This window comes from Sus scrofa, chromosome 3, assembly GCF_054392235.1.
Source record: "Sus scrofa isolate SSC_HxYL_T2T_F1_AM1 chromosome 3, Sscrofa_HxYL_maternal_Yorkshire_Landrace_v2.0, whole genome shotgun sequence".
NCBI classification, from domain to species: Eukaryota; Metazoa; Chordata; class Mammalia; order Artiodactyla; family Suidae; genus Sus; species Sus scrofa.
In genome coordinates this window covers 16,811,981-16,831,270 of record NC_139385.1, presented here as the reverse complement: position 1 = coordinate 16,831,270, position 19,290 = coordinate 16,811,981, and the positions used below count along the sequence as shown (strand labels likewise).

The 19,290-nt window shown below is 42.1% G+C and overlaps 2 protein-coding genes across 9 annotated transcripts in view; both read left to right on the top strand.

Moving 5' to 3' along the window:
* ZNF713 (zinc finger protein 713) overlaps positions 1-14,178 on the top strand; it is a 32,883-nt gene extending 18,705 nt beyond the window's left edge. The window contains exons 4-7 of one of the 6 annotated variants that reach the window (XR_014840316.1): positions 170-296; positions 878-970; positions 12,436-12,559; positions 14,047-14,175. Coding sequence is in view for 5 of the 6 variants with exons in the window: in XM_003124463.7 (XP_003124511.4) it covers positions 170-296; positions 878-970; positions 3,214-4,262 (1,269 nt within the window). In the remaining variant the exon portion in view is untranslated. Of the gene's footprint in view, positions 1-169; positions 297-877; positions 971-3,213; positions 6,452-12,435; positions 13,106-14,046 lie in introns of those variants that run through there. The other 5 variants (XM_085016937.1, XM_085016940.1, XM_085016939.1 and 2 more) reach the window with 5 other exon arrangements.
* Positions 14,169-18,637, top strand: MRPS17 (mitochondrial ribosomal protein S17). Of its 3 annotated transcripts, none has more exons than XM_005662022.4 (3): positions 14,169-14,277; positions 15,017-15,156; positions 18,211-18,637. In XM_005662022.4, the coding sequence occupies exons 2-3, from the start codon at positions 15,034-15,036 to the stop codon at positions 18,478-18,480; spliced, it is 393 nt and encodes a 130-aa protein (XP_005662079.1). In that variant the 5' UTR covers positions 14,169-14,277; positions 15,017-15,033; the 3' UTR covers positions 18,481-18,637. The 3 variants fall into 3 exon arrangements, with proteins under 3 accessions (XP_005662079.1, XP_003354569.1, XP_005662080.1); XM_003354521.5 differs by having other exon boundaries at positions 14,169-14,324; XM_005662023.4 differs by lacking the exon at positions 14,169-14,277 and adding an exon at positions 14,373-14,506.
* The last annotated feature ends 653 nt before the right edge of the window (positions 18,638-19,290 follow it).

The window sequence follows — 19,290 nt, the reverse complement described above, 5'->3', positions numbered from 1 at the left end:
TAATTGTTTCCAAAAATTTGGTCTGGATTACTCAGAGCTCTGAAGACTCCCAGCACAATTGTTTAGACATCCTAACCTTTGTCTACTGCTGCACCTTTGCAGCTTCCCCTAAGGACCTCTGTAAACAAAGGTTTCTGGCTGAGCAGGGGTGTACTACTTGGTGTTTCAGGAATCACTGACATTCCAGGACGTGGCTGTGGACTTCACCAGAGAGGAGTGGGACCAGCTGTACCCTGCTCAGAAGAACCTCTACCGAGATGTGATGCTGGAGAACTATAGAAATCTGGTTGCTCTAGGTAAGATTGGCATCCCTGTAAAACTGGATCTCATTTTTCATAGGTTTATTTCCTTTTTTTTTTTGTCTTTTTCGCGCTGCACCTGTGGCACACGGAGGTTCCCAGGTTAGGAGTTGAATCAGAGCTGTAGCCGCCAGCCAGTCACAGCCACAGCAAGGCCAGATCTGAGCCACATCTGCAACCTACACCCCAACTCACAGCAACACTGGATCCTTAACCCACTGAGTGAGGCCAGGGATCAAACCTGCATCCTCATGAATACTAGTCAGATTCATTTCCGCTGATGGAAACTCTCAGGTTTATTGCCTTTTAGTAATGAAAACCTTCAAAGCTTTTGTAAGTGTAGTTCAGGCCAGGATGGAAATATGCGCTTCAGTTTTGAAGATAGAGACCTCTGTTTCCTGCTTTCTCCTTGGGTAAAAGGTCTTGACTTGATAATGAGTAACTTTATTTTGCTGCCTCTGCAGCCTCCCCTTTCTGAACCCAGAGTCCCCAAAGATTAAAAAGGTTAGAAGTGAGTTTTGAGAGATTCTGTGTTCTCAGTATAAGATGCTAAGATGTAACACTTTTTCCACGAATAGGTCATCAGCTTTATAAGCCAGAGGTGATCACCCAGTTGGAGCAAGAGGAACAGCGGATGATGGGAAGAGGCAGCCTGTTGGACACTCATTCAGGTGAGAAGCGAGCATCTGGGTGTGTGCTACTCAGTGAGGAAAGATAGTCACTTTTGAAATACTTAACTGAGTAGTATGCTCGAAAATCTCCCCCTGAAGTATAAAGGATACTGAGACCTTTTTAAAAATTCAGTTCAGGAGTTCCCGTCGTGACGCAGTGGTTAACGAATCCAACTAGGAACCATGAGGTTGCGGGTTCGGTCCCTGCCCTTGCTCAGTAGGTTAAGGATCCGGCGTTGCCGTGAGCTGTGGTGTAGGTTGCAGACGCAGCTCGGATCCCGTGTTGCTGTGGCTCTGGCGTAGGCTGGTGGCTACAGCTCCGATTCAACCCCTAGCCTGGGAACCTCCATATGCTGCGGGAGCGGCCCAAAGATATAGCAAAAAAGACAAAAAAAAAAAAAATCAGTTCATATTTGATATTTTTCCAAAGTTGAAATGTTTCTTTTTTTTTTCTGATTAAACAGATAATATATACTTATTATTAAAAATTTTGCACAACACCGAAGTTATTTTGAAGATATTATTTTGAATGTCCACAAATACCTTGATGTTACAAATCTCCATGTAGCATTTTCTATTTTTTATTCATATATCCTCTCGGTATTCTTTAAATCTTTTCTTTTCCATACCAAAAATCCTCTGCCCTTTTAACCTATTTTTCATTCTTTTTTTTCCCTTTTTATTATCAAACTCTTTAAACTTGTCTAAAACCCATAGCTTCGATTTTAATCTCTTGCTCACTTTTTTTAATATGACACCTATCCTACCTGTGTTACTAAATTTGTTTTCTTGGAGATTTTCACTAACTGCCTTCCAGTCAAATCCAGTAGCTAAAAATCCCACAGTTACTGTTTCCTATGGTCGTGTTGCATTTGACTGTGTTGACTTTACTTTGTTAAAATTTTCTTGCACCCTGGCTTGTGGTGCACACCACCCTTGTCCCTTCCAGCCTCTCCCCTGTCCCTCTACCTGCTCCTTTACTACCTTCTCTCCCTCCTAGTTCTTCTAAAGGCAAGCATTCCTATAGACTTGATGTTCACTGTGTAATACAGCACTTTTAAGTAGCTTTTCAATATCATTCCCTATTTCTACATTTCTAGCCATAGTATTTCACCCACATTTTCTTTCCAGATTTGAGATAGCATTTTTGTTTATGAATGCCATACTGTCATTTTAATTAAGTATTTCAAAAACTAGATCTGTTGACTTTCTACTCTCTTCTTTAAAGCATCCACTAAATATGAGACTTCTTCAACCCCCCAAAAAAACCCCAAAACAAAAAACTTAACTCCCTTTTGTTGCCACACAACCTGCAGTGCTCTCCCTGGTTATAATAGCAAACAGTAGACTGTTGACTATATGCCAGATACTGAGTTAGGTATTTTCCACTCTGGTCCACTAAACCAGGTTAACCTACACCATGTCTATCTAGTTTTCCCTCCAGTTCTTTTTTTGGCACCTTGTCTCATCATTTGACTTGGTTTTTTTTGTGATATGGGAAGAGAATCTGAAAAAGAATGGATGTATGTATATGTATAACTTAATTATTTTGTTGTACAGCAGAAATTAACATTGTAAATCAACTACAATAAATTTTTATTTTTTTGGCACACCCATGGCATATGGAAGTTCCCAGGCCAGGGATTGATCCTATGCCAAAGCAGCAACCTGAGGTGCTGTAGTGACAATGCCAGGTCCTTAGCCTGCTACACCACAAGGGAACTCCTTGAATAATTTCTCCTTTTTCTGATTACCACACATAGTTTTATTTATTTATTTATTTATTTTTTGTCTTTTTGCCTTTTCTAGGGCCGCTTCCGTAGCATATGGAGATTCCCAGGCTAGGGGTCGAATCGGAGCCGTAGCCACTGGCCTACGCCACAGCCACAGCAACGCGGAATCCGAGCCTCGTCTGCAAACTACACCACAACTCACAGCAACGCCAGATCCTTAACCCACTGAGCAAGGGCAGGGACCGAACCCGCAACCTCATGGTTCCTAGTTGGATTCGTTAACCACTGCGCCACGATAGGAACTCCTACCACACATAGTTTTAAATGCCCCCCTGCTCACTGTGATCCTTTCATGGCCTTTCCTCTTGTTATGTGGCCATTTTCACAACTTTCAATGCCACATTTGCTTTATGTACATTACTGTCAGCTTCGTTTGGTAATTCATTATGCAATACTTATTTTACAAAACAGAATACTACAAAGTGTTTGTATGTTCTTAATTTCTTTTAGATGGGGAGAATAGATCTGAAATTAAAAAATTAACCCCAAACCAGAGTATCTCTGATGAAAATCAGACCCATGACATGATAATGGAGAAACTAACAGGAGACAGTTTCTGGTATTCCATCTTAGGTGGACTCTGGGATTTTGATTACCAATTAGAATTTAACCAAGAAAACCAGCAGAGACATTTAGGACAAGTATCTTTCACCCACAGAAAAATCACACAGGAGAGAAGCCTTGAGTGTAATAGATTTGTGGAAAACTGCAATCTGAACTCAAACCTTATTATGCATCAGAGAATTCCTTCAATTAAAATACCCCTTGACTCAGACACACAAGGAAATAGCATCAAACATAATTCAGACCTGATTTACTATCAGGGAAACTATGTAAGAGAGAATCCTTATGAATTTAATGAGTGTGGAAAAATCTTCAATCAACATATTCTTCTTACTAATCACATTCGTACTGAAGGGAAACCCAGTGAATGTGGGAAGCCCTTCAGCCAAAACTCATCTCTTACTCAACCTCAGATAGTCCTTACAGGAGAGAAGCCCTATAAGTGTGATGAATGTGGGAAAAGATTCAGCCAGAGGATACATCTTATTCAACATCAGAGAATTCACACAGGAGAAAAACCTTTTATTTGCAATGAATGTGGGAAAGCCTTTCGTCAGCACTCATCTTTTACTCAACATCTGAGAATTCATACTGGAGAGAAGCCCTATAAATGCAGTCAATGTGGTAAAGCCTTTAGCCGTATCACATCCCTCACTGAACATCATAGACTTCATACTGGAGAGAAACCTTACGAATGTAGTTTTTGTGGGAAAGCCTTCAGCCAGAGGACACATCTTAATCAGCATGAGAGAACTCATACAGGAGAGAAACCCTATAAATGTAATGAATGTGAAAAAGCCTTTAGCCAGAGTGCACACCTTAATCAACATAGGAAAATCCATACTCGGGAGAAATTATGTGAATATAATAAATGTGAGAAAACCTTAAGCCACAGTCCTTCACTTACTCAACAGCACATAACTCAGAATTTTTAGCCTTGTTCTCAGGGAGGTGGGGGTGGAGGGAGGAGAATCATATGAATATATAAAAGTAAGACATTTAAAAAAAGCTTTTTTGGTTAGACCTTTTCATCCCATTCAATATCAAATTATTCATAGTGAAGAGAAGGCTTATAAATAAACTCCTAATGCATAGACACTAAGTAAATTTGGACCTTAAACTAGTAGCATATTATATTCCCAGGAGAGATTATAAATAGTGAAAATAATTTGTTTTATAAACAAGATTATATTAGGCATCATGGTCTAAAACTTTTTAATTGGCCAGAAATTCTGTAGGCAATAACCTGTAATTATTCACCTGTGATTTTTATGGCATAAAGTTTTTAAATTATATAAACATTGATTAATCAAGGCTATTACGTAATATAACCAGTCGCATAAATTTGAAATAAACAGAAAAGAGCAGTATTTCTCAAGCTTCACTCATTTGTGTGCATCCTTTACAGATTTTACCATATTTAGTGTTTACTTATTGTTTTTCTTTAAAGGGACTCAGAGTTTTTTTAGCCTTGTCCTAGGATGTATTATTTATGGAAATTGTATGAGTTTTATATGCTAATTATATTCTAATTTCCAACAAAATAAATATATAACTTTGAAACTGAAAATATCCTTTGCTGGACCACCGAAATCTTCTGTACCATTATTTGAAAATCCATGTGGTAGGATATGGCGATATCATGCTTTTTTTTTTAGAAACCCTGCATTATGTTCATCAAATGGGTCCTAGGATCTTTAAGAAGAGTCTTGGAGGACACTGGGAGTCCTATTGATAAACTTTGGAAAGTGATTCAGAGAAGTCTACTTTTCTATTCTGTTATTCTAGTTTTAAATTTCCCTATAGCAAACACAGATTTTTTTTTTAATTAAAATTGTTATTTCTGTTATATTTGCAGGTTTGAATAGAGAGGGGATTTTGTTTTGTAATGTCAGGGGGGTTATAAGAATCCCTACACCTCCCTGCACCACCATGGAAAGACAAGAAGTAGGGGCTGTTCCCAAGGGTAAGCAGTGGTGCTTCGAGGCTAAGAACCAGGGAAGAGCCTTATATACACAACTTGTATACACAACTAAGGAAGTTTCACTAGTTGGCTTAATAATTCATTTTATTTATTGAAATGTATTTCTGTAATACCTGTTTCCAAAACAAAATTAAGGTCGTTTAATTTGATATTTATGATTACTGCTTCGTTTGCCAGAGATCACGTTTTGATGTTACAAAGCACAGTAAATACAAGCTCTCATAAACCATGAACAGCTGCAGCTATGGAGCTGCTTCTGTTTCTCGGCTCTCTGTTTTTCTTTCGGTCTTCTCAGATGTGGCTGAAGAAGCTCTGAGGCTAAAGTAGGAATACAGTCCCTTGCTTTCTCTCCTTTCCTCAAACCTATCTATCTTCCAGCTCAGGACTTCCCCAATTTTTTTTTCCCTGTGAAGGACCAGATTTTATAAGCCTTAAGTCAAAGCTGAAATGATTTAACTTTTTTAAATTAAAACACTAAAACACCAAGAAAGTAATGAACTCCTTTCATCATGGAAATTACACTTTTCAAAGTATATTTTTGTCCCACGCATCAGAGGGTGAAAAAGTTGCTAAAACCGAGTTGTGGTAGTCAGGGAGGATTCTTAATAATTTTCTGTGTTCAAATATCTCGGTAATGGATATCCATTTTCAGAGCAAATCAGTTCTTGAATTGTCTCTTCACCAAAAGAACTACTCTGCCTCCTTAGAGCATATAAATATTGAAGGCACTCAGGTTTCAGGAAGAGTGAACCAAGGTGATGTCTGAGACAGCAGAGGTATAGATTAAAAGAAGTAAAGCTTACTTACAGTTGGTTAAGGCTTTGCATAAAGTTTTATTTTGTTGCTAGGGAAAAGAAACCTTGCATAATCCCCCCAAAAGTGTTAAGGGCTTCAATACAAGGCAGTGTACCTCAGCATGGGTGAAGGAGAGCAATATGGGATTTTTAGAAGAGGATCAGCAGAATTTAGACAATCCCAGAAAAGAGGAGTCTGAACTGAAGAAGACCGAAGTTGGCCATGGATTTTCACCAATTCTTACAGGAATTGTAAAATTAGAAGCCTGTTATATATGTATCTTTAGGGTCATAAATAATTATGCTTCTGTTAACTATACAGTAAACCTTGTCATTCTGGTATGAATTCATTCTCATGTCCTTTGTTCTCTTCAAAATGTTCCAAGTTAAGTGAATCCTACATTTATTTATTTATTTATTGGTCATTTTTTTTTTTAGGGCCTCACCCTCAGCATATGGAGGTTCCCAGGCTAAAAGTTGAATCAGAGCTGCAACTGCCAGCCTACGCCACAGCCACAGCCAATGCCAGATTCAAGCCCCATCTGTGACCCACATCACAGCTCACGGCAATGCCAGATCCTTAACTCACTGAGCAAGGCCAGGGAGCAAACCCTAATCCTCCTGCGTACTAGTCAGGTTTGTTACTGCTGAGCCACGACGGGAACTCCTGAATCCTAAATCTATTTATTAGATCAAAGTTAGATCTGTACAAGTGCTACTCTTTCAAAAACCCGTTGTCATGACTTACTTCTGCCTAGGAGGGCAAGATAATTAACCCTTTCACATATATTAGTTCAGTTGATCCATCCAACCAGATGTTACTGTCTTTCTTTTATGAAAAGAGAAACTTAAGCTTAGACATAATAATAAATGATTTATTATTCAGGGTTTCTCAGACTGAAATGTCACTAGAACATGAATCATCTTACTCCTAATCCAGTGGATACAAACAGTACCTGCAAAAGCGTTTTATAACACTCTGAAAACATTTGATAAATAAAAATTAATAAAATTAGAGATTGCTGCTCAACATCAAAATTCGTGTGACTGTCTTTCTCAGAAACTCTTGAGTATAAAAGGCTCTTATGCTCGAAGGGCTTATGGGCTTGGAGAAAAATAATACTTACTTGGATCTCGACTTATATTCAATTTACTAATTTAAGAAACCAACTAACATTGTTTAGGCAGCCAGCATTCCTCTAATTATTCATAGATGTGCAAATAATAAATAAAAACTTAAGATCTAAAATTAGATATCCCTACTCTTTCACTTCCTTTTTTTTAAATTAATTTATTTTTTGTCTTTTTGCCTTTTTCTAGGGCCGCACCCGCGGCATGTGGAGGTTCCCAGGCTAGGGGTCGAGTTGGAGCTGTAGCCGCCGGCCTATACCACAGCCACAGCAACGTGGGATCCCAGCCGGAGTCTGCAACCTACACCTCAGCTCACGGCAACGCCAGATCCTTAACCCACTGAGGAAAGCCAGGCCACGACAGGAACTCCCTTTTTTTTTTTTTTTTTAAATGACTGCACTAGCAGTTTATGGAAGTTCCCAGGCCAGGAATTAAATCTGAGCTGCAATACCAGATCCTTTAACTCACTGAGCTGGGCCAGGGATTGGACCTGCACTTCTGCAGCAACCCAAGCTGTAGCAGGTGGGAATTCCTACCTACTCTTATAAACACTGACCAAATTTAAACACACCTAAACATTTCATTAATATCAAAAACCTAAGATGTTCCTGCTGTGGCACAATAGGTTAAGAATCTGGAGTTCAGGAGTTCCCATTGTGGCACAGTGGTTAACGAATCCGACTAGGAACCATGAGGTTGAGGGTTCGGTCCCTGGCCTTGCTCAGTGGGTTAACGATCCAGCGTTGCCGTGAGCTGTGGTGTAGGTTGCAGACGCGGCTCGGATCCCGCGTTGCTGTGGCTCTGGCGTAGGCCTGTGGCTACAGCTCCGATTAGACCCCTAGCCTGGGAACCTCCATATGCCGCGGAAGTGGCCCAAAGAAATAGCGAAAAAAAAAAAAAAAAAAAGAATCTGGAGTTCCCTTCGTGGCGCAGTGGTTAATGAATCCGACTAGGAACCATGAGGTTGAGGGTTCGGTCCCTGCCCTTGCTCAGTGGGTTAACAATCAGGCATTGCCGTGAGCTGCTTGAGGTGTAGGGTGCAGACAGGGCTCGGATCCCGAGTTGCTGTTGCTCTGGCGTAGGCCAGTGGCTACAGCTCCGATTTGACCCCTAGCCTGGGAATCTCCATATGCCGCAGGAGCAGCCCAAGAAATAGCAAAAAGACCAAAAAAAAAAAAAAAAAAAAAAAAAAAAAAAATCTGACTGTGGGAGTTCCTATTGTGGCTCATCACGTTAAGAATCTGACTAGTATCCATGAGGATGCGGGTCAACCCCTGGACTCACTCAGTAGGTTAAGGATCCGGCATTGCCGCAAGCTGCAGCATAGGTTGCAGCTGTGCCTTAGATAGCACTTTGCTGTGGCTATGGAGTAGACCAGCAGCTGCAACTCTGATTTGACCCCTAGCCTGGGAACTTCCATATGCCATGGGTGTGGCCCTTAAAAAAAAAAAAAAAAAAAAAAAAAAGCTAAATCTAATTGCAGCAGCTCTAGTCAATGCAGAGGTTTGGGTTCAATCCCCAGCCTGATGCAATGGGTTAAGGATCTGGTGTTGCAACAGCTGCAGTGGAAGCTGGTGGAAGCTGTGGCTGGGATTCAGTCTCTAGCCAGGGAATTTCCAGGTAACACAGATGTGGCCATAAAAAAAAAATCACAAACCTAAAATTTCAAATTTTATTAAGTACCATAAACACACTAAGAAACAGGATGTACCCAGAATATCAAAATAATGATACAAAACCAGTTATAAAAATGTTAACTCCATGGATTTGATTTTTTTATATTTTTTCCTAGGGTTTCAGTTTTTCTATGTTCCTAGGTTTAGGGTTTTTTTTTTTTTTTACCAGGTACTGTTTGCATACCTTCCTTGGGTTTTAGTAATCTTACCTGATCCAAAATAAGAACAAGACTTATTTATTCAGACAAGTAAAGCTGAAATTTATGGGTTAGCGACTGGCAGATCTTAGGACACCCATAAACCTTTGTTGCACAGAACAAAAAACTTCTCTTTGGTCTCCTTTTATAGCAAAATATCACTTATTGGAGTTCCCGTCATGGCACAGCGGAAAGAATCTGACTAGGAACCATGAGGTTGCAGGTTCGATCCCTGTCCTTGCTCAATGGATTAAGGATCTGTCCGGCATTGCTGTGAGCTGTGGTGTAGGTCACAGACACGGCTCGGATCTAGCGATGCTGTGGCTCAGGAGTAGGCCGGCAGCTGTAGCTCTGATTAGACCCCTAGCCTGGGAACCTCCATATGCTGTGGGTGCAGCCCTAAAAAGACAAAAAGACAAAAAAATATATATATATACCACTCATTGTGTTGTGGAATATTTCAAGACCTTCCTTTTATATAGATTGTAAATTTCTGACACTTGAACTTTCCCAAAACCATTTGGCCTGTTGTCCTGTCATTGTGGTATGGTGATCTTTCTGGCCAGCATTATTTAAAGCTTCATGTGTCATTTGGATAATTAATGAGACTATCCAGTACCTTCCTGAAGAAAGCAAGTTTTGTTGTGGGTTTTCCTCTGCAAAACATTGGGCTACTCCATCATTTTGCAACACACTATCGAATCCTCATTCTGCTTGGTTATTGTATGTGACCATTTGAGCCGATTAAATGTTGAACCCTCTTTCTACTTGGTCTAAGTGACTGTCCAGTTCTTCCTATTTCCTGACATGGTTCAGTGTCTTCCAGGATGATTTGGCTTGCCCAACGCCCTTGTGCTTATTCTTCTTTTTTTTTTTTTCCAGCAGCACTGCAGAAGTCCCAGGCCAGAGACTGAATCCATGCCACAGCAGTGACCCGAACCACTGCAGTGACAATGCCAGATCTTTAACCCATTGAACGACAAGGGAACTCCTAATTCTTAAGAGATTAAACAGGAAAAAAGAAAAAAAGTATATGTATATATACATGCATGTATATATACATACATATGTACATACTTAGCAAGAAAATATATATTGCTTTTTAAGATCAGTATTGAATCATTCATACCATGTTATGATCATCCTTTTATACCTGTTTTAACATACTTTATTATATTAACTTTGCTCTTAAGCATCATTATGAACACTTGCCCTGTTATGTACAAGCAGCTCTAATTAATCACTTCTTATACTCAAATTGTGACAACTTGGCCAATGGAAGCTCCATTAAGCTGTCTTCTTTTAACTCTAGCACTTTATCTGTTATCCTGAAAAACATTCTCATATTTGGAAGTGTTATAAACCCATCCCAAAATTTTCCCTGCTCTAAGATGTGAGAATAGCTTCTTCCACCTCCTACCCAAAAAGTTCTAGATTCTTTTAGTGCAGAGTAGTAGTAAAGACCAAAATCTGGGCACTGGGGATGCACATGACCATTGAGAGTGAGCAAAAGTCCTGCTGCTACTACAGCCACTGCCATCAGGACACTTTTAGCAGTAAAAGTTAGATAGTAGAGGGAGTTCCCATTGTGTCTCAGTGATTTAAGAAACCGACTAGTATCCATGAGGACGCAGGTTCGATCCCTGACCTTGCTCAGTGGATTAAGGATCTGGCATTCCTGCAAGCTTCAAAGTAGGTCACAGACATGGCTTGGATCTGCCGTTTCTGTGGCTATGGTGTAGGTCATAGCCGCAGCTCCAGTTCAGTCCCTAGCCTGGGAACTTTTGTATACCACAGGAATGATCCTAAAAAGAAAAAAAGACCTGAAATCATGAAACTCCTAAAGTAAAACAAAGGCAGTTTGCTCTGTGACATGGGACTTAGCAATATTTTTTTAAAATCTGTCTTTTCAGACAAGGGAAACAAAAGCAAAAATAAACAAATGGGACAGAATCAAACTTAAAAGCTTTTGCAGAGGAAACCATCCACAAAGTGAAAAGGCAGCTTATTAAACAGGAGAGGATATTTGCAGTGATGTGTCTAATAAGAGATTAGTAACCAAAACAAATAAAGAACTTCCACAACTCAATATAAAAAAAAAATTGAAAAGTGAATAGAGACACTCAATAGGCATTTTTCTAAAGAAGTCATACAAACAGCCAACAGGCACATGAAAGGATGCTCAACATTACTAATCATCATGGAAATGCAAATCAAAACCGCTGGTGTGGCACAGTGGTTAATGAATCCGACTAGGAACTGCCAGGTTGTGGGTTCAATCCCTGGCCTCGCTCAGTGGGTTAAGGATCTGGCGTTGCCATGAGCCGTGGTGTGGATTGCAGACGCAGCTCAGATCCCAAGTTGCTATGGCTCTGGTGTAGGCCATCGGCTAAGCTCCAATTAGACCCCTAGCCTGGGAACCTCCATATGCCGAGGGAGTGGCTCAAAAGGCAAAATGACAAAACAAAACAAAACAATGAAATGTCACCTCACACTTGTTAAAATGGCTTTTATCAAAAAGTCTACAAAAAGGAGTTCCCCGGTGGCTCAGTGGATTAATGATCTGGTGTTGTCACTGCTGTGGCTCGGGTCACTGTTGTATCACAGATTTGGTCCCTGGCCCAGGAACTTCTGTATGCTATGGAGTGACCAAAAAAAAAAAAAAAAATTTTGCAAATATCAAATGTTGTCAAGAATGTGGAGAAAAAGGAACCCTAGTACACTGTTAGTGGGAATGTAAATTGGTGCTGCCACCATGGAAAACAGTACAGAGTTTCCTTAAAAAACTAAAAAATAGAACCACCACATGATCCAGCAATTCCACTGCTGGGTATATATCTGAAGAAAATAAAAACAATAATTTCAAAAGACATATGCATGCCAATGTTCTTTGCAGCTTTATTTACTATGGCCAAGATATAGATGCAACCTTTCATCCATTGATAAACGAGTGGAGCTTTCTTGGAGTCCTTTTATAAAAGAGATTGAGGGCAAAGCCTAATCACTTCCCCAAAGCGCCATCTCCTAATACCCTCACTATGGGGGTCAAGAGTGAAGATATGAATTTTGAAAGGAAACAAATATTCACACCATAGCAGTGACCATGAAGGGAAGTGGATGAGAAGGCTGGGTTGGAGAGGTGGTGGGGGGTGTGGGGTGGGGGGATAGAAAATGAGAATGAATAATGTGCATATGGGTCATAGGCTAGGGGATTGGATGGCTGACCAAGAAGCTTATCAAAGGTAGGGAGGTTTTACTCCTATCCAAAAGCATCTAATTCGTGTCTTACATCATGAATGACTGCATATTGTTTTCCATTTTCCAAGTACCAACTTCTGTATAGGTTGATTTCCTATAAGTGCAAGCAGCAGATGATGACTCTGGTTGGATAGTCTCTTCAGGCCACCTCCCATCTTCCAGTCAAAACAGTCAAGATTCATATTCCTGAAGGTAATCTGATTGGTCCGGCTTGGGTCACGTGCTGCAGGAAGACGGAGCCCTTTGATTGGCAGGCCCATCTAGACTGCAGACACAGGAATTCACAAAGGCAAATCAATGTGTTTTTACCCCAGAAGACAAAAAGGATACTAATGGATGATCGGACCCACTCAGATCTACCAAAATGGCATAAAGGTTACCTAAAACTTAGGCTATTCAAGATATAGCAGATGCAAAAAAAAGCCTTTTCGGAGCATCCCTTATCCGGGTAAAGGCAAAGTTGTGAGAGTGAAGCTGCCATAAATCTCCTCTCAGGGGAGATTCCAGCCAGGAAGGTGACCAACCAATTTATCACAAAGTATTATACTTTCCATTATTCTCACAAAAGCCCATTTGACTTCCCTAAAGTCCACTTATTTTCCCAGAGGCCCTTTCTCCCTCCTTCTTTTCCCTTATTAAGTTAGTATATAATCCCCTCTTTCTAGTTGTTCAAGAGTCTCTTCATTCAATGAAAGCTCCTGTTCCCATGTGTAAATAAAACTTATCTTCTCTCCTGGTAATCCATTATCAGTTCATTCACAGCCCCACCCACAACACTCAAACTTAAGTTAGTAGAGGGAAAGTTTTCCTCCCAAACAAGTGTTGGGGGGAAAAAAAACACAGATGTTTATTGTATCTTTAATGGTGTGAAATGATTTGATTTGCGTTATCTCTCTAGGTATGTCATTGGTGTCATTAGCAAGAGAAGTTTTAAGCTTGCCTGTAAAAGAAAGGAATTTAAATTCAAAGCTAGAGGGAAATATATCCTGGAACAGTTTTTGTTTATATGCAAAAATATTTTCACTGCCACTAAAAATTAGCTTCCTGGGAGTTCCCATCCTGGCTCAGCGGTTAACAAAGTGGACTAGTATCCATGAGGACGTGGGGTCCATCCTTGGCCTCGCTCAGCGGGTTAAGAATCCGGCATTGCCATGATCCAGCGTTGCTGTGGTGTAGGCTGGTGGTGCAGCTCCGATTGGACTCCTAGCCTGGGAACCTCCATATGCCACAAGTGTGGCCGTGAAATGACAGAAAAAAAAGAAAAATTAGCTCCCGTTTCAGAAATTTCAAACATCACACACTCTCCCAACACCATATCTCCTTTTAAATTCACTTTTTAAGTGTGCCCTTGGCCTTAATTCTTTCTCTGAATCCACACTTCAATCTAATGGTTCCACCTTTCTTTTTTTTTTTTTTTTTTTTTTGGCTTTTTGTCTTTTTGCCTTTTCTAGGGCCGCTCCCGCGACATATGGAGGTTCCCAGGCTAGGGGTTGAATCGGAGCTGCAGTCGCCGATCTATGCCAGAGCCACAGCAACGCGGGATCCGAGCCGCATCTGCAAACTACACCACAGCTCACGGCAACGCCGGATCCTTAACCCACTGAGCAAGGCCAGGGATTGAACCCGCAACCTCATGGGCGCAGCCGCCGACTAACCCAGGGTCTGCGGTTCTTTTTAAGGGAGAGTAGGCGGAGCTGTGCCTTTTATCCCGCCCAGTGCTGAGAAGACTCACGGCCAATGAGAGGGCGGTCCGGGGCGGAGCCATTTACGCGTGCGGCGTGACGCCATCACGCTCGGGTCGGCCCTCCGCGAGCTGTGGAATTGGAGGTGACCGCCAGCCGCGCGCTGCTGCAGAAGCCGGGGTTATTCCGGGGCCCGAGACGCTGCAGCGTGGGAACCGAACCCTCCAGGCGAGTCGAGTCGAGTTACCAGACCCCGGGGTTTTAGGGGCGAAGAGGTCAGTCACCCCCACCCGTTCCTAGACTGGGCGGCGTGGACTCACGCGCGCCCCAGGTAGCTGGGCTGTGAGCCTTTAGGGAGAGACACCTGAGCGGGATGGAAAGAAATGAGGAACGCCGGTAAAGACCAGTGTTTGTTCGCCCTGTCGCGCGGCTTATAGGTTAAATTCTCGACACTCCTGTGAGTAAGCCCTGTTATTCCCATTTTGCATGGGGGGGAAACTAAGGCTTAGATTAAAATTACAACTTTATAAGCAGTATAAACACGGGAGGTTGAATAGTAAGGAAATAGTGAAACGAGTAAGCATCTCTAAAGTGATTTCAGAAAGCTAACAAAAGGTGTTTCAGAACTAAACAGGATTTTTTTTTTTTTTTTTTTTTGTCTTTTTAGGGCTGCACCCATTGCATATGGAAGAGCCCAGGCTAGCGGTCGAATCGGAGCTACAACAGCGGGCCTACACCGCAGCCACAGCCACACCAGATAGCCGAATCTGCAACCTACATCACTGCAATGCCAGATCCTTAACCCACTGAGCAGACCAGGGATCAAACCCGCGTCCCCATGAATACTCATCTGGTTCATTACCACTGAGCCATGACAGGAACTCAGAAATTGGGCAGGTCTAATGACGAAATTGATTTGGCAAGTCACAACTTTACCAAATTATCAAACTTTGGAATTTGTTTTCAGGTGACCCAAGCCACAGAATGTCAATAGCACGTTCATCTGTCCATGCCAAATGGGTCGTGGGGAAGGTGATTGGGACAGCAATGCAAAAAACTGCTAAAGTGAGAGTGACCAGACTGGTTCTGGATCCCTATTTGTTAAAGGTAAGGAACATCTCTCATTTCAGATGGCGATAAATCAGCGTGGTCTCGGTTCTGAGCAGAAAAACACTTCCCTGACAGTAAAGATGCATTGGGCATCTGCTATACACCAGACATCGTGCTGGTCTGTGGGTATAACATGAGTCAATCGTGGTTTGCACTCACATTGTAGAGACACATAGAGTTAATTTCAGTCAATCTGATTAACTGCTATGGTCATTCTCTGTGTGAAACAGTGTGGGGCGCAGAAAGTAGGACTCAGTCTTCCTTCCCAAGTTGCTGAAGGAGAGACTTCTTGACTCTAAGACATTTGAGCTGAATGTCAAAAGGGATTTTATCCAGGAGACCAGGTAGAGGGCAGCAGGGATGTGGGGAGCCATTCCTCCCATGATGAATAATTTGTGAAAGTTCCTTTAGCAGTATATTGACCTAAAACAGACTGCTGGTTATTTCTGCAGTGGGTTTATTCGAGATGTGCAGAGAATTGCAGTTCAGGGTCTGTAACCACAGTGAGCCACGTGCACGTCCCCCACGGCAGTGGCCAGCTGAACGAGGGGAGGATGCTTTTATGGGGCGGGGGAGTTGCGAGGGATACACTAGACTAAGAGTTCATGGCTTTCCATTGGCTGAATCATTGCCGGGAAGGAAGAGAAGGTCGTTCTTCATGTTGCGCTCTGTTATCATCACAGGGTTGAGAGCTTCCCCTTCTGGTCTCCCAACCCTGTTTAAATGGGGTCTCTGTTTATTAATTTCTCACACACGAAAGGGCATGACATTCTACTGGAGCAGCAAGTGGTTTGGCAAGGCTGAGCCCAGAGCTTGGCACTCAGTAGGCACTGTTGTTGAATGAATGCAAGAACAACCAGAGCTGGACCGTGAAGGGTCTTTTATGTTGTATTTTGGGATTCATCCTATAAGCAAGGGAAGGACAGACTGGGAGGGCTGGGGCTGAAGACTGGAGGTAAGGAAATGGGTAAGGAGGCTATTGCAAAAGTCTGGGACAGAAATGATAAGGAACTGAGCAGTCCCTGGAGCAGCAGGGATGGCATGGGGAAAGTAGATTTCAGAAAAGGAGCGCTCGAGTCCCCGATTTGGTAGATGGTCAAGGGAGGGAGAGGGAGGTGCCAAGGATGTTTCTGCATTCGATGTTGGGCACACTGGTCAGTACAAGTGCTGTTTGTTATCTAGGATCAGAAATGCAGGAGTTCCCATTGTGGCGCAGCAGAAACAAACCCAACTAGAAACCATGAAGTTTCGGGTTCTATCCCTGGCCTCACTCAGTGGGTTAATGATCCAGCGTTGCTGTGAGCTGTGGTGTAGGTCTCAGACACAGCTTGGATCTGGCGTTGCTGTGGCATAGCCCGGCAGCTGTAGCTCCTATTAGTCCCCTAGCCTGGGAACCTCCATATGCCTCTGGTGCGGCCCTAAAAGGACAAAAGTCAAAAGTCAAAAAAAAAAAAGAAATGCAGGAGCAAGCTAGGAGTTCCTGTTGTGGCGAAGCGGAAATGAGTCCGATTAGTATCCATGAGGATTTGGGTTCAGTCCCTGGCCTCGCTCAGTGAGTCAGAGATCCAGCGTTGCCATGAGCTGTGGTGTAGGTCGCAGACACAGCTTGGATCCCGTGTGGCTGTGACTGTGGTGTGGGCTGGCAGCTGAAGCTCCGATTTGACCCCTAGCCTGGGAACCTCCATATGCCACAGGTGTTGCCCTAAAAGGCCAAAAAAAAAAAAAAAAAAAAAAAAAGAAGAAGAAAAGAAACACAGGAGCAAGGTATAGAGTGAAGGCATCATCATTGGCCTTAGAATCAGAAGACCTTAATTTGGTCTCCCAGGTCCCTCAGCAGATTAAGCATCTTGTGTTGTCACTCCTGTGGCTCGGGTCACTGCTGTGGTGTGGTTTCCATCCCTGCCCCAGGACCGGCTCCCTGCTGTGGGCGGGGCCAAAAAAAAAAAAAAAAAGACCTTAGTTTAAGTGCTGGCTGTTGTTCACTAGCTGTGCATGTTACCTAACTTCCCTGAGCTGGTCTTTGTTCTGTGTAAAATGGGAACACCTGCCGTGGCAGGGTGAGTTGTAGGTAATAGCTGGTTCCAGTTCTCATCTGTGGCTTATTTGCCGTACTTAGAGCATGGCATGGAGCTAATTGCTTTATATACATTATTATAACGTTTCATTGTGTTGGTAACTTTAGAGGCACAGGTATTTTTCCATTCATGTTATGGTGGGGAAAAAACCTGAGCATGGAGTGTTTAAGGGACTTGTCCCAAGTCACAGAGCTAGTCGTGAGAGAACGTGTTTTTAGGCTGCAGAGAAGGCTCTACTGGGAAGAAAGAGTTTATTTTATTTTATTTATTTTATTATTTTTTTTAATATTTTTTACATTTTTTAAATTTAATTATTTGTTTTCATCTTTTAAGGTTTTATTGGGGTGTAGTTGATTTACAATGTTGTGACAACTTCTTCTTCTTTTTTTTTTTTTTTTTTTTTTTTTTTTTTTTTTTTGTCTTTTTGCCTTTTCTAGGGCCGCTCCCGCGACATATGGGAGGTTCCCAGGCTAGGGGTCTAATCGGAGCTGTAGCTGCCAGCCTACGCCAGAGCCACAGCAACCCGGGGTCCGAGCCTCGTCTGCAACCTACACCACAGCTCATGGCAAAGCCAGATCCTTAACCCACTGAGCAAGGCCAGGGATCGAACCTACAACCTCATGGTTCCTAGTCGGATTTGTTAACCACTGTTCCACAATGGGAACTCCCCAGAGTTTAAATAGTGTAGAAAAGAATGATCCCTGATACAGTGAAGGGACCACAGGGATTAGGCTGGAAAACTTAGGGACAGGATCAGCTCTGGAAAAGTCACTGTGCTTCCCAGAAATTAAGCAGCTTATTTTTGTATTAGAAGCTTCTATCCATATATTTTCTATATGTATTCTATATATATATTCTATCCATATATTTTCTCCCAAGTCCCAGCTTGTCGTCCGTGCGTTGCCTTTTCGTATCGTGTGCGGCCTTGCGTGATCACAGGTGGGAACTACTGATTTCTTCTCCCTTCTCTCCACAGTATTTTAATAAGCGAAAAACCTACTTTGCCCACGATGCTCTTCAGCAGTGCACCGTCGGGGATATCGTGCTTCTCAAAGCTTTACCTGTCCCTCGAACCAAGCACGTGAAGCATGAACTGGCCGAGATCATTTTCAAAGTTGGACAAGTCATAGATCCGGTGACTGGCAAGCCCTGTGCAGGAACCACCTACCTGGAGAGCCCCATCAGTCCCGAAAGCACCCGCCTGACCAAAAACCTGGAAGCACTCCAGCTCTCGTCAACACAGTGAAGGGGGAGTGAAGACGGAGCCAAAGGGAAGGATTTATAAGTTTGCTTTATGGAAAAATTTTTCTAAGTTTCCTCACAAACCGTCCAGTTTAATCTTCTGGTATTTATGAAATAGTGAAAGTAAATGAAATAAAAACTTTGTTATAATTTTTCTTAAAGGACTATGGTTATGTTTCATAGTTCCTTCTCTGTGAACATAGTTCCTGTTATCCTAAGTGTGCCTAGCGATCCACTGAACTGTTTCGTAAAACTGTTTTAGAAGACATTCCCTTCATGGCTCAGTGGTTAACGAACCGGACTAGGATCCATGAGGATGCAAGTTCGATCCCTGGCCTCACTCAGTGGGTTAAGGATCCGGTGTTGTTGTGAGCTGTGGTGTAGGTCACAGATCCCAAGTTGCTGTGACATAGGCCAGCAGCTATAGCTGCAATTCGACTCCTAACCTGGGAACTTCCATATGCCGAAGGTTTGGCCCTAAAAAGCAAAAAAAAAAAAAAAACTTTTAGAAGGTGTATTTTTTTTTTCCCATTTCCATTTTTTTATTTTGAGAGAAGAAAACCTTTTGATATTATTCATAGATAAGCCTGCATTAAGCGAATGTTTATTTTTGATGGCATATATTCAAAATTAATTTTTTACTCTGATTTAACCAATTCCACAGGGAAATAATAAACATGACTGGGTCAGACTTTATCAGATTAAAGTTCTGTATTTTAAGAACTGGTGGCCTAGCAGTTAAGAATTTGGTGTTGTCACTGCTGTGGCTTGGGTCAGTCCCTGGCCCAGGATCTTCTATATGCCACAGGCACAG

What these genes read in the sequence shown, in the direction of transcription:
- MRPS17 (XM_005662022.4), top strand. Translation starts at nt 15,034, where the DNA reads ATGTCAATAGCACGTTCATCTGTCCATGCCAAATGGGTCGTGGGGAAG. An exon ending in TGGATCCCTATTTGTTAAAG is followed by an intron (nt 15,157 to 18,210) that starts GTAAGGAACATC and finishes TTCTCTCCACAG; the next exon opens with TATTTTAATAAGCGAAAAAC.